This window comes from Dermacentor silvarum, chromosome 8, assembly GCF_013339745.2.
Source record: "Dermacentor silvarum isolate Dsil-2018 chromosome 8, BIME_Dsil_1.4, whole genome shotgun sequence".
In the NCBI taxonomy this organism is placed as follows: domain Eukaryota; kingdom Metazoa; phylum Arthropoda; class Arachnida; order Ixodida; family Ixodidae; genus Dermacentor; species Dermacentor silvarum.
In genome coordinates this window covers 39,290,581-39,305,818 of record NC_051161.1, presented here as the reverse complement: position 1 = coordinate 39,305,818, position 15,238 = coordinate 39,290,581, and the positions used below count along the sequence as shown (strand labels likewise).

Here is a 15,238-nt window from a genome sequence, read left to right as displayed (position 1 = left end):
GAACGCGCGCGTATATAGAAGAGAGACATCGCAGGGACAATAACTGTTGGTGAAAACAAGCGCCCGTACATTCAACAACTGGTCAAGTGCGTCCCCCATGTATGACGAAGGAACTACGGAAGAAAAGCGAATATAACTGATTGCCAGGATAGGCAGCGGACCCAGCGGTGATATGCAGCATGATTTCAAGCATGTCTTGACTTCCATATTTAGTCGGCATACATAAGTCACTGAGTATGCGAGTGAAATCGATAACGGTGATAACGAAACTTAAGCGTAACATCCTTTACAGGCTCGACCAGCGTCGCAAAAGTGTTGGTCGTTGTTTGAACTGAAAATCGGTATAGGTGGACGTAAAACCTAAGCGCCTCAAGAGCATCATCGGGACGCCGCCGATCAAATATCGACTGCTCAATCAGTGATGCACAGCTATTCGTTGTAAGACATCTAGCCCAGGATCTCGAGCGAACAGCACTAACAAAGCTAGAACAAAGCTTGAACGAAGCTCGACGAAACATTGAAGAATACGAAGAGTTTAGCGCGATGGCAGTTGGCATCACCCTCACAAAAGCGGACACTCAGTATAGAAAACAGCGTTTCGTTCATAATTCTTAGATTCGTGTTTATGTAAGCACTTTACGTAACCCTTATGTAAGTAACCCTAATGTAAGTAACGCTTACGTAAGTAACCCTCATGCATGTAACCCTCATGCAAGTAACCCTCATGCAAGTAAGCCTTATGTAGTAACCCTTATGTATGTCATACGGACCACAGGCTCACCGAAACGAAAACTAAACTTATTCATAACTCAAATGCAGAAATTAAAATTGAAATTGGAGGGTGCACTGCAAATTTCACCATGCCAAATTCGGATTACAGTCCACAATTTCAATTTCTATTCATAGGCGGAAAAGACAGCCGGCTTTATCACCGAATCCTTGGTCCGTATAATTTTGTCCATGCCTGTGACACTGGTTTACGCTATTTTAGTTAATCACTCTTTCCCATGATAATGAATTTATCAGAGGAAGCATTATTCCTTAATATCTTGGTCGAATATGAAGATTAAACCATACATATAATGCATTTCTCGGTTCACGACACCCCGTGCCCTATAATAGAAAGCTCTAACCCTGCCGCATTTCAACATCAGTACGTGCGATAGTGTAATAAAGCTCTGCCTTGTACCAGCTCCCTTTAACCGGACACGGACTTGCAGTGCTGCCAGACACTTTACCGTACGGTATGTTTAAAGCACTCTATTTCGGCGCAACAACAACAAAAAAAAGAATAAAAAAGGAATGAACATAAATTTTTATACCTTTTTTTTTTTTTCCTCAAACTTGTTTTTCTCGCTTGATTCTGGATACAATTACTGCAATCCAGCCGGACTGCGCAGTCTTTGTTCTATGTCTCAGCAATGATGTACACAACGCGTGCCTCAAGCAAGGCGTCGTCTCACTTTTACACATTTTCTCGCGGCCCACAAATCCACGAGAACAGGGTGCTCGTCGAAACGACGCGTTTCGAGTCACGCTGCCACTGTTCGGTCGTCGCAATGTATGCATGCGGCAGAACACCTTGCCAAGCGCGTCAAATCACACACACACACCACACGCCGACAAAATGAAAAGAAACGCAACGAGACTTCGCGTATATCTTCGCGTGTCTGTACTTTCAGGAAGCGGAAGAAGAACTCTCGCCGCCCCAACAAACGAACAGCCCCGCCCGCCCCCGGGCCATCACCGCCAGCGGCCAGCGCCGGTCGTCAGGTACGCGCATGCGGGCCAATAAAATGCAAAGCGCCTCCAATTCTTTCCTTTCCTATATACGCCATAACGACGAGGGGAATCCAGGAAATTCAAGCATCGGCGCACCCGTGAAGGATGTCAGTGTAACAAACGAACAGCGCGACAGGGCACGCGAGCGATGCCTTCAGTGAAACGCTTGAACAAACAGAAAGGCACACCGCTTCCTGTCCCTGTCACAGGTTTCCACATTAGAACGAAAAATTTCCGGCTCCATAAGCACCCGCGATGGACTGATGGATACGACAGGGAAGACAGCATGACGGAACTAGCTCAATATAGTTCTGGATACTGTAACGAAGTGCGTATAGCCTATATAAGAACGCCGCCACTTCGGGGTTTATCTCGCCTTTACCTTTCCAAAACTCGAAACCACCTTCTACGCGCGAAGCACCGGCTACGCCCTCTGACTGCGTCACTTTCATCGCGAACCGTTGTTATCGCGGCGTGTAATTTTCAATTATAGGCAGCACGGCAGCGTGACGTACCCGGCTGTTCTCATTACCGCCACAAATTTTCCTTTATTACAGCAACGGAAGAGTGCGTACAGAGTTACTTCCGCGGGCAGATATAGTCATCGCTATACGCTTGAATCCACGCACAGGAGCCGTTAGTGGAGAAGAAAAAAAAACTTCTCCGAACTGCTACAGGATTCCTCGAAAGAAGGGTGTTTCCCTCCTCAAGCGTTACCCCATCGATCAACCGAAAATCCCCGAAGAGCCTTGCGATTTCTAAAGTGCGACCCGAGACACCTAATCGCCAGGACCCTGGAATGTCAGTGACGCTTCGGGCATACGTGAGATCAGATTTAACCACCTGCAGAGACAAGGAAGTCGTGCCGAAATCAGGAACCGCTTCTTCAAGTTTCCGCAATCGGTGTCCGCACCTGCTTAACTCCTGAGACCTATCCGAAGTTAACACTCCTGCCGAATAACTCGGGTTTCCGCCAGTGTCGTGAAGCGAAAGCGTTTTTGTTTTTTACTGTCGCTTTCCGAACAAGCAGCGGAGCAGGGGAGCCAAAGAGGAACGTCCCGTTCTGGCCTTGCCCCGTCTTTCCCGATGTACGAACGAGCCTCAATCACGAGGAAAGAAGCAAAAAGGACGGGAATCCCACAGAGAACAGTCGCTCTTCCTCCGGGGCATAACGAAGTTCGGCACGCGCGTCACTTGATTGATCGAGTGGAGCGATAGAAGTGGACGGTGACGGCAAACAGTCGAGCATGCCATCGGGGCCAGATGATCGTGGCCGCGACCGCGGAACTAAAGTACTTCGCCGACGGCTGGCTGGTCATCCCGGTCCCGACGTCCAGCCTTCCCCTTCCCAAAAAAAACCTCCTCGCCTCCTCGGAAGCCCGGCGCGGCGGCCACCAGGAAAACGGCTCGCCTTCCAGAGAACGACGAATACTTCGGCAAACACGTCGAAGAGAGAGGCCGGCGCGGAATCGGGGCACCTTGCTATTCTCGCCTTTCGAGAGCGCGGCGGAGAGCGCCGGCCACGTTATATAGTAGTATGGGGCGCCCACTTTGTACGAGAACCGCCCGATCACGCTTGGACGCTTCTCCTCCACTCTTTGCTGGACGGCTTTCTCCTACAGCCCTTTTCACTGCTGCACCCTTTTCTCCACTCCCTCGCTCTCTCTCTAGTTTAACACGGAGACAGTCGCTTAAATCGACCTGACAACCCGCTCTGAGCTTCCTGAAGAAGCACGCGCAAGGCTCGACGCATCTGACGGGTCGGCGCGTCCAAGTCGACGACGGCTCCCCCGCCCGACCGACACGACGGTGCTTTTAGTAAAAGCAAAGGACGTTCCAACCCGGATTGCTCGCACCGACTCTCTCACTGTTCACCGAGAGAAAGGGGCAACAGCATCTCCTCCCGAATTCAGTGTTTCTTCCTTCATTATTTTTTTTACCCTCTTAAATTCTGCTTCCTGTTTCTTCGGGGACACGAAAAACACGCGAGGCACGTAATACGCTCTACGCGAAAGCCACTGAAAATGCGATGGCATTAGCCAAGCAGGTTACACGTATAGTGCGCAGGTGGTTCCCCGCACAGCGTGCAACTGAAAGGAGAGAAAAAAAAAAGTTCGCAAGCTTTACTCCAGTAGCAAGCACACGGAAAGGATACGCCACAGCTGCCTTCGTTCCGTGAAACTTATTCCATGCTTCCTCTCTTGTTTTCTACATCTTATTTTTATATCTCTCTCGCCCCAGCCTTGATCACTGCCAGCAGCGGCCGTGTGGGAAAGTGCGCAGCCCGAACCGGGACGTTCGGAGAGTTCCCCGTCTCAACGAACGGCCTCTCGAGGCGGCAGTGCGTTCGGCAAGGGAAGGAGAGGCCGATAGAGAGAGAGACAAGGCATGTATGCGAGAGGGTCTGGATCGGCCAAAGTGTCTCGTCTATATATACGCGTCGTCGCCGCCCTACTGTCCAGCAACGGTCGAGGTATTGACCTTTGATGCGAAGCACCAGACGCGACTAACTGCGGACTAAAAAGGAAAACAAGGACTTCATTGTCTCGGGGACACCGCCGCCGCCTCCGAGAGGAACAATCCAGTCAACTGATGGCATGCGGAAACCAATGATCGCTGCCCGAACTAGAAAGCGAACAAACTGTGAGGGAAGCAGTCGTCCTCTCCTATATGTATATAGCTCGAGGCGTCTGGGAACGCAAAGCTACAGAACCGCGTGTGCGTGTCTGACACGCTCCACCCTCTATGTGACGACCCAGTGACATCGTAGGATGAGCAAACGTTTCGAGTCAGGCTTGTTGGATGTTCGTCGTTAAAGAGAACCGCGCAGTTACAGCGCTCTTATGTACAGTCGCGTTCAATAAGAGAGGCAACAGGGTGCCCCTGCTCAAAGGGGCTCCAAGACGTTCGCGGTGGCGCTGTCGGTGGCGCCGACAACGTAGAGAACGAAAGGCCGTTCCCATTACTAGCATTTATTGGACCAATTTTTCGTATGTCGGCACCGCAGTGCAGTCTTGGAGCCCCTTCGGAAATGGGCACCGTGTTTCAGATCATATTGAATGCAACTGTACGCGTGTCGTTGCGCCTAACTTTGTCTTCGTCCAGGTTACTGCGCTGTTCCCCCGTAACGACATCGTAGGAGGCAACAACAGCTGGATGCTGACTCTGACGTTACGGCCAAGGCGGTTAGAAAAAAGCTCGCACTACCGAGCGCGGACAAAGTTGATTATTACATAGCTCGCGCGCGCTGCTGTTTTCTCGTGAAATGGCGCCGGTTGTAACAAAATGTCGCCACACCGTGGTCATTAAGAGACACGTTGCAGTTGCATACTGACAGCCACGACTGACAAATACAATTCCCGGTGAAGTGATGGTCATAAATGAACGAAGTTAGCATCGCGTCTCGGTTACTTTATTTCGATTTGCCTAAATATTAACCGCAAAATTTCGTTCTCACCATCGTTCGCAGCTCTCCCACGGCGCATCTTTATGTCTGTGGGTGACAGGCGAAGCATTGCTGCTGACTTTACGAAGGGAGCATCATTATTTCTTCGTTGTTTCTGTTCGCAGGTATTTCAATTGTCGCAACCGAACGAGTAACATGTAATGTTTACACACGGGTGTCCCAAAAAGCAGCGTATCGCACTTCTTCGAGCAGCCAACTTTTATAGGGGTATATGAGTTGCACCAGCCCGTGAATATGAAAGAGGCAATCGTCCTTGACTATCAGAGAATCTGAGAGTAACGAATATACTACTTCCTCAGTCGACTCGCCCGCCCTGTCGCTTTGACAACATACGTGGGTGCCAAAAACAGGCCACCAGGAGTTCGTTATGGTCAGATATTGCCTCCACAGCGCTCATAAAAGGTAACGGCGGTTGTAGCCTTCGAGATCGCACTCAAGGATCGCACTAGGGCACCTCCATGATGTTTTCTGCCGACCAGTTCGGGAGAGCGTCGAAAAAGGGGTTGTACATCCGCACCGGAAAGGGGCACCGTTACAATCTAGGAGGTCACGCTGCAATCATCAAAGCATCGTTCTTTGCTCTTCGTGTCTTTTTCTTTCAAAGAAACATCACTTCGCGTAGCGAGGAATTAATTCCTCTAAAACACGCAAGTATCCGACGTTCTGATGATGCTATTAGTATGGAACCAGGAAAGTCAACATTCGTAACTTACTGAAACGCGTTTATAGAATAGATTAAGCATGCCAACAGTTAATGCTTACCATGGTGGAGCTACTCGTGCACTACTCGTGGAGTTACTGGGCTACTCGTGCACATAAACATTCATGATACAGAGGCCTCAAAAACGAAAGCAATGAAAGAACTTGGTTTGTCCCCCATTCAGTGGCGCAGCTGGAGGGGTGGACCACCGCTCCCCCTGCCCGGTCAAGTACGTGACCTCCCCCCTCCCCCTCAAATAAATAATAACAATACTGACTACACCACTGCCCACGCTCCATAGAAACGTACTTCGACCAACTCTCTTCCCTAAGGTAAGCACGCACGCATAGGCAGCCTTTGAGGAACACTGTACGCGCCACATACAGGTTGTCCACTGTAATGCAACTTGTGAATTGCGAGAGCTACCACAAACAAGGTTTGGACAAATTGTTTCTCAACGTAGGGAGGCAGCATTTTGAGAACGGCAAGCAGCGGCGACACAACATGCGGCCCACCACGTTGCCAAGCCTGTGCGTGTTCGTCGCGTTGGTCCTGCTGTCAACGGAAGCGCGGCCGGCACACAGCGCTCTCATCTTACCCCTGATCATCTTTAAGAAGCTGCCCAAACAGTGAGTATCGGCTGCCGTCTGGCGCAGTGATATTGTCCTCGGATAACTGTCCCGTGACAATATTTTGCTACACGTGGCCAGGGCTTATAACGGTGCGCCGCTGTACGGTGATGCGTTCAGACTATGGGGCCGTAACAGGCGCGGTGTCGATAGACGGTGCATACAAAGCTAAAGATTCACAAAAACTCAGGAGTGAGCGCGCCCTGCTGCTGTCTTGCACGCCTAAGTAGAATTCCCTTTAACTTCTTTATCTTGAAAATGTCTTCGCGTCTTGTGAGCTGGCATTCCCGCCGACGGCTGCGTTTAATTTAGCGACCAATCAATGTATTCTTCAAAACATTTGCAAGAAGCTAGTTACACGTACCATTGCGACAGCATTCATATCGTAGTCGTAAAGGCTATACACGATTGTCTAAAGCAGTGGCAGTGTACCACACCGGCTACAAGAAGCAAGAGAGTGTGACTTCGCATATTTAAATCAACACAATTCAGTCTAAACAAAAGTTTGTGCAATCTTCACAGTTTTACTCACCATACCCGCGTACATTGAAGTTTTCTCCCCATGCAGAGTGAATGCACTACAAATATCGAGTGTTGCTATAATCTGGCTTACAGCAGAGCATACAAATATCGAGGATCCCAATATCACCAATCCATGTGCGAGTGTTAACCAAACGTTTCGCGTAAACAAAACTTCTTTAACATGTGATGCCTTTGCATGTTTCCAGAACAGAAAGACATGCGAGTATGTGCTACACCCTCACCCCCCCCCCCCTTTTTCCCTTGACGACTGCATCAGAAACGGTTGTTGGACCTACGTCATAGTCTGAACAAAGCGTTGCTGGTAGAGTAGTGACTTGGGCACGAATTACACCGCCTTGTAGCATGCTATTCAACCCTGCAGCCACCAAAAAGCATCAGCCGCAGATGAAACGACAACCTCACTCCAATATGTGAACCGAACGAAGGTGCTTCAAGATTAAAAATGGCTGCTCGTGCCAACACTGGTGGCGCAGGACTCCGTTAGGCGTAGCGTGCATGACATGCTGCAGATGAAGCCTGTTTCCTCGCCTGCCCTGTTTTGGAGAAAGCATGCTTGTCAGTACCCGAGGTCCTTCAATGAGTGCACACAGCGCTCAAGGCATGCGACGTTCTTCAATGCGTCACACAGCAGTTCACGCGCAGACACCCCACGCATGCATAAAAAGCGCAATAAACTTAATAAGTAAAAGCCAGGTGTCCATTGCCGAGAACGAGCGACTGTGATTTGTTTTATTTGCAATAGGCTATACATCCTCAATCTGTTCACTGTAGTTTTATACGCGACGTCGCTCAATGAATGCGGACAAAGCAGTGAACATACCGCGCTACTGGAAATAACAAATGAATAAATTGCTCAGCGTCGCGGACAGCCTAAAATATCAAGTTAAATGAAGTGAAGAAGCCCACGAGACCGACATCATCGTATAACCAAACCAATCATGGCGTCAATTCAACGTCCGTTCCTTCCGATAAACACAGATAGGAATCGTGTCACTTTGCCAGAGTGACCTACAAACACTTGTAACTACGCGTAGCTGGCCGCACAACCCATGTAGCTACGAATAACTACGCCAAAATAGTCGTCCAAGCTGGTGCTATGTCGTTGAACACCAAGTCTTTGCTGGGCGCGACAGCTTGTTCCACTCAGCGGTGCATGGCATCCGCTGACCTGCCGCGGCGCAAGAGGCTCGAAGATCGCACGGTGCATGTCAACACAGCATGTTCTGTCAGCGCACGTTTCGCCACCGTTCAGACCGCATGCATAAGCAGAGGACGCTGGTGCGCCGTTGTCTTATGACGCAGCGATCCGACCCAGCACCTCAAGTCACTGCTACAGTTCATCAATGTAGACGTCATCAAGGGCCTGGTGGGTCAGCTCATCAACTTCGAGGCCATACTGCGTCACTTCTCGCCGCCGGCGAAGACGTCGACCGCTGCCTCGCAGACCACGGTGGTGATGATGATGGACGAGCCGAGACCTCCCCCGGAAACCACCACGGCGACGTCGACGGCGTTGCCGACGTTCCCGACGCTTCCGCCGATTCCGGTGACTCCCGAGATGGAAGCCAGCCCCGTGAGAGTCTGTCTGCGCGTCCGCTCCTATGGCTGTGCACCGCGCAAGTCTGTGCTGGTGGCGCGGGAAGCACACGCAAGGAGCGGCCTGTCTCGTTTTTTGTGTCTGTCCGTCTGTCGCACTTCTCCGTGACGGGGTCACCCGCAGGCGAGGTGGATCCGTTGAGAAAGGAACACGCAGGAGAAGCATTCTGTAAACTGCCACTGTAATCGTGAAGCTTTCACTGCCTTCTTGAGTCACCAATGAGAGCAGGGATAAGCTGCCAGATATGAAAGGACCGAGCAAGGGTCTTCTAGATCATATTGTCAAATATAAAGTCGCTTGTACGAACTTTCGCTAGCAAAGAGAAGACTGACTGACTTCTGCATGTGATGTTTTAAATTTTGTCCCAACTCCATGCTGTGCGGTTTTCGTTAGCGCTTGCGGCCCTTCAAAAGGGCTAAAGCAAGGTTTATGAGGCTATTTCTTTGATAAATGCCTGGTTGATAAGGAAGCGAAATGGTGTGAGCAAGCAACAATATATAGCATCCCCAAGCATGTCATTATAAATTTCTTCCGAGCCATGACCAACAGCCAAAGTCCCATAATCCTATATCTTACTTTTCGCGTCGTACGGTTCTTAAACAAGCATTGGAGAAAAGCAAGTGTCGCTACTACTGCATTCAGTCGGGTGGTATCGAGAGATCGATATTCGAACTGGATAGGTTTAAACATGCTGCGTCGTTCAAAGCAATGAGCTTACGTAAATTTCTCATGTTTACGTGATTTCAGAATAGTCACGTGGACATCTTACACCAAGGTATGAGAAGAACCATCAGTGACGGCATATCCCATCATGATTGTTACCAGTTATTATTAAGGTCGATATTCGAAGTGGATAGGTGTAAACATGCTGCGTCGTTCAAAGTAATGAGCTTACGTAAACTTCTCATGTTTAGGTGATTTCAGAATAGTCACGTGCACATCTTACACCAAGGTATGAGAAGAACCATCAGTGACGGCATATCCCATCATAATTGTTACCAGCTATTATTAAGATCGATATTCGAACTGGATAGGTTTAAACATGCTGCGTCCGTTCAAAGCAATGAGCTTACGTAAATTTCTCATGTTTACGTGATTTCAGAATAGTCACGTGCACATCTTACACCAAGGTATGAGAAGAACCATCAGTGACGGCATACTTGACATTTCATGAGTATTCTAAGTGTAGTTCGTGCACGGAGTACGAGGAGTTCTTTTATGATTTCGTTTGGGGACAAGTCAACGAGGCAGGCGAATAATGTAAGCTAATCTGAAGAGTCTATAATGAGTGATCTTTTAGTGATGATAACACTGCCAGCTAAACAGAGGAAAAGAAGGGTGAAAGCTATAAACAGAGATAAGTAATGATATGTGCATGCAGGGATACGAGACATCTGATCTGTCATACTTGTTTCATGGCGCCATGCGCGCCTATAATTATGTGTTTCAGCATGCTTACGTTCTCTGTTCTCCTTCCACGTGTCCTTGCTCTCTCCTCTCCTCTAAAGGAGGCGGGTGCTGTGTGTACGTTCTGTAGGCAGCTGCTAGCCTGCCTCCATATATTTTCTCTTTCAAGCCTTTTGCTCGTGTTTTCACGTTTAAGAATGATGCTAGTGATACATACGTATTCCTATTTGTTGTAAAATCAGACTTATTGACAGTGCTGCAAATACTGCATGTCTTTACTGTGTTTCATGCTTGTACTGTATTATCTGTGTGTGCATTGTGTGTGTGTTTCGTTTCTATTTCTTGCACGTGCACCACCACGATGCATCCCAAGTGTGTGAAGTTGTATTGTAGAAGTTCATTGATATGTGGAAACAGAACTATTATAGCTGTACACGTCAGTACAAACAAGTTTATACGAAATTTATACCCTGCATTTGAAGTAGTGACCGGAGTGGACCACGTCTTATTTTGGAGAGCTAATGCTGCACATGCTCAACATCTGACAGCCGAGTGCCATTAGAGCCATAATTTCGTCATTACTCCTCAGCCTCCTTTCACCATCTACCCCTTCTAGTTTCTCAATAGTTTGGAGTAGCCTAGTCAAAGTCAACGCTTATTAAGTCAATCTCTCCTGCATCTGCTATCATTAAACTAAGTTATCTTTCTCCAAAGTCTATACTGTGTAACATCTCTATTTCATTCTTTTCTTAGCCCTGACATAACTATATTGCTCTAATACAAAAAAATGTTGTGCAGTTGGACAACAAGCATTGCTTGTTTAGGCTCATGCCATTTGCTTCCTGACGCGTCTCCTAACATTCGAGCCATCATTGTATTTGTGAAGCTTGCAACCTGTGATTCACGTAAAGCATAGAAAAAAGAAAGACTCTGAAAGAGCACACAAAGCATATAAACATCCAAAGAAAAATCACCATCTGAACTCTCGGCTGATGAATAGTATGCTATCGCCGATGAAGTCAACTAGTGCTTAAAGTGGTTCAGTTATTTGGTCCGACAAACAATGTGAATTCACTCCTATATGGGCAGATAGCTCGGCTCAGCCGAACATCGATAGGGCTAATTACCTTTAAAGAACATCTATAGCTTGGCAAACGGACTGTGCATGCAACACATACTCAACACGCGACGCTTTAACCTGTGCTTACGTGTAACCCTTTTTCTTTTTTTCCTGGACACACGCAGCAAGTTGCTGGTACCGGTGCCCCTACCACTGCCTCTGCCGATCCCTATTCCGCTGATAAAACCCAAGGTGCTACCGCTGATCCTGCCAAAGCTGCCCCGGATCGGGATCACCCTGCACTTGGGCAAGGGCTCCCCACTGCGACACCTGAGGATACACCACAAACCGAAGCTGGTGCACCTTGACCACGGCCACGACGACCACGACTACCACCACTCGCACTCGAGCCACCAGCCGCACCACCACCACCACGGGCCGCCGTCGCACTCGGGCGAGGACGAGGTCTACGAAGTCAAGAACCAGCCGCCGCAGTACCCGAGCAAGGACTGGAAGTCGTAGCCCCTTTATCGAACACTTCCCTAAGAGTCATCCTCCCACGTCACCGTCCTGACGTCGGCTGTGTCCGGAGTGCGGTCCTACACGTGTAAACAGTTATATGGCGTATCGAGACGACAGGCCGCGTTCGGCCCAGCCACGTGATGAGTCGGCAACGCGTGGTCTGTAGACGCAAGGCGGGCCAAAAAAAGCGCGAGACACGGTCGACCGAGAGCGATTATAAGTGGATACTAGCACAGGCAGAAGCAGAAAAGAGAGATAAGGCGGGGATGTTAGCTAGAAATGCGCCAGGTTGGCTACACGGGGGAGGGGAACAGAGGAATACAGAAAACTCAGAGTGATATATGCAAATGAAGATGCGCTGAATGTGTGTACACGAGTTGACGTGGCCACGCAAAGGCGTTCGCGCTAGCGGCAGGGAAAAACACCGACTGAGCGACTGGTATTTGCGAATGAGGACGATGTTCATGCGGCTGCCGGAAGAGAACTTGGCTTGTTGCAAGAACTGGCGGCTGCAGGTATACTAAGATCCGCAGTCTGTGGTTCTGAAAGAAAAGAGCGTGCTCGCCGCGGACGTGCCACGGGCCCCGTAAACCAAAAAAAAACACCAGGTGACATGGCGCCTGGCCCCACGACCCGTCGTCTGGATACGCCATTACAAGAGTACCGCGGGAACAGCGCATATATAAAGTATTGTCGAGCTAGCCGTGGTACAACTGCCGAACTGGACCACCACTCTAGATGAGATGTTACGAACAGGCCGCACAAGACAAACACCCTTGCAGGCTTCGAGCCTGGTCGCTTTGTGATGTCTGCGTGTGTTTTAGAACGGCAGTTGCTTTGGTAAGCAGCCTCAATTTCAGTAATCTAAACTACTGGTTAAATAGGGCAAACACGATGCAACGACGTTGCGCATCGCGAAGTCGATAAACATCATGTCATTTTACTTTTCATTGATTTCGTAGTTTTTATAAACAACCCGATGCAGTATATGCTAGCCTATAACGGCACCAATCTTGATTAAGACTTCGCGAGCAGCAGATTGCAAGCTGACATTAATACTTAGAGCCACAATATGTTGAAGGCAACCAAATTCGCGGTAGTCGTGGTATGACAGCACTCCGAACACAGCCCCCGCTACCGTGTCACGTGAACTATCTTGTCTCACGCGCGATGTTCTTTCGTCGGTCGGCTCTGACGAAAGTACAGCGCGGTGCGCGGTCGCATCCGGTGACGAAGAGAAAAGTATCACCAAGAGCGTTGCCATTTCTTCATCGTGTAAAGAGTTCGAGTACTCACTCCAACGTCCTTCATTGCAGAGATGGCCCCAGTGTAATATCATAACAGGAGGGCCTAACGAAGGCTCCGAGCTAACACTGCCGACAATCCTATAAACCAGATACTTGAAACATCGCACTTTTGGTAACAGCGCAAAAGCAAACACGGAAAAAAAGGACAAACACGACAGTACGGCGCTGACTCACAACTGAGTTGCGAGTCAGCGCCGTGTTGTCATGTCTTTCTTACTTTCGTTTGTCTTTGATTTTGCGCCGTTACCAAAAGTAAGATGAATTCTAACAACTCGCCCACCTTGCTATCTTCCTTGAAACATATTACGCTACTCAAAATGCTCTGACCAAATTATATTGTGTTAGCTTGAAGCTATAGACTGGCCGCTCATGCTCCGAATAGGAAGGCACTTCGCAGAGATTACATCGTTTCGTCTTGGCAGAAATGTATATAAAATAGGTAGAGGCGCTGAAAAGAGGGCGTTCTGAAGACCAGTGAAGGCGCCGCTTTCGCGTTTCTTCGAGGGACGTGGCGGCTGCAGCAACAACATTTGAGATTGTACAGCGGAAGAATACTTCCACGACGTCGTAGGGTTTCACCGATGTAAAAACTGTTTCGCGAACGTAAGCTCACGCACACTTGAGAAAGACACTCTTGAGACGGGTATACCTCGTAGACACCACTCTGGATAAAACGAAGTCCTGCGCAGCATTGGAGTAGCGTCACATTTCTACGCTCCCATCACTCTCCTCGGATGGCCCTTTCATAACACAAGGGCCTTGCGCTGTTAGCCGTGACGTGACAAAAGTGGTCCGGCTGCCTAGACAATAGTAGACAAGGCGATGCTACAGAAGCAGCGTTTACAGCATGCTTGCTTTCGTAACGGCGCGCTTGGCAATGGGAACGCCGATTCGTCATTGCGACGTCGCCGGTACAAGAGCTCAGTCCTTGTGCTGTTTGTGCTCTGTTTCAGTATGATGTGGCACAGGAAGCTACGGCCATCATCAAACACTCACGAGAACCCCCAGGCAAATACACGTGCCCGTAAGGAGTATGTGCCTCCGCATCAAGTTAGAGAAGGAAAGCAGGGAGGTCAATCAGAACAGATAACACGCCGCGCTACCCTACACTGGAATAAGCAAAAAGCGGGAAGCAGAAAGATAAGGAGAAAACCCAGAGAGGCACCGAGCACATGCACGAAAGATCAGAGCCGTTGAGAGCACACCTTCATGGCGCATGATTACAATACAAGATAACTGTTGTCACCAATCAGTGCTACAGCCACTTGTCCAAGTCTGTTGTTTTTAAGAATTAAGAATCGAACAACGCTTCGTTGGCCTCTGCTGCGACGGCTTATGGTGTAGGCCTTTCAAAGCGCGTAGATACAAAATTGATCCGTCATCAACGCGAGCTAGTACATTCGTGATGCAAGTCGTCTCTGTACACTTTATCGAGGACAGTCCGCGTTTACCCTGGAGCAAAGTGACGAGCGCCAGGGCACGCCTGGCAGATCCCCACACATGCGCCACATTATTTCGAAACAGAGTTTTAGGTGGTGTTGACCTTTCCAAAGCTGATCTGGATCCAAGGCATGGGCGACTTGCCTCTCCTAAACGAACCTGGATCACGGCGAAACAGAGAAACGAGGCTAGACGAGGAAGTGCGCAGGCGTTCGCCTTATCGAAAGTGGTGTTTGCCTTTGTCCATTTCGAGTCACCCGAGGTGCGCGGCATTCTTGGGAACACGTGCGCTCTCCGCCGAACTCGGCGGCGTCTTCGAGAGGTCTGGCTAACGATAGGCATCGCCCGGTGGCCTCATCGCTCGCAGTCGCCGAATACGGGTCGCGTTTCTTTCTCTGCAGCGGCGTCTTCCCCAAGGCACCAGTGAGAAGCGGTCTTTGTGCTGGCAACGAGGTGGTCCACTGTTGTTTCCTTTTGTTTCTTTTTTTTTTTCGGGTTGCTTTCTCTCACTCTCCTGTGAGCACACTTCCCCTTAATGAAAGCTTTCTCTACGGAGGTGTCCTCGTCTCTAAAGGACTTGAACACTGTGTATGTCTCGTTCTCACACTGCCTCTCATAGCAAGCTGGGGTTTACAGGCGCACCCAATTGTAAATACGAACCGCTCAAATAAAATTTTGTTGTTGCGTGCATGTCGTGTCGGCGAGTTGACTGTCTTGTAATACTGCAACCGGAAACTCGACAGCAAAGTCTTCCTCCGGAAAAAAAAAAATCGTGCGTACTCGGA

General features: G+C 49.2%; 2 protein-coding genes across 2 annotated transcripts in view; one reads left to right on the top strand and one right to left on the bottom strand.

Moving 5' to 3' along the window:
* Positions 1 to 15,238, bottom strand: part of LOC119462084 (rho GTPase-activating protein 18) — a 229,414-nt gene that overhangs the window by 52,231 nt on the left and 161,945 nt on the right. The window lies entirely within an intron of this gene.
* LOC125947557 (uncharacterized) lies at positions 6,420 to 12,513 on the top strand. Its single transcript, XM_049672552.1, has 2 exons — positions 6,420 to 6,577; positions 11,370 to 12,513. Exons 1-2 carry the CDS (start codon positions 6,453 to 6,455, stop codon positions 11,704 to 11,706), a joined length of 462 nt encoding a protein of 153 aa, XP_049528509.1. The 5' UTR covers positions 6,420 to 6,452; the 3' UTR covers positions 11,707 to 12,513.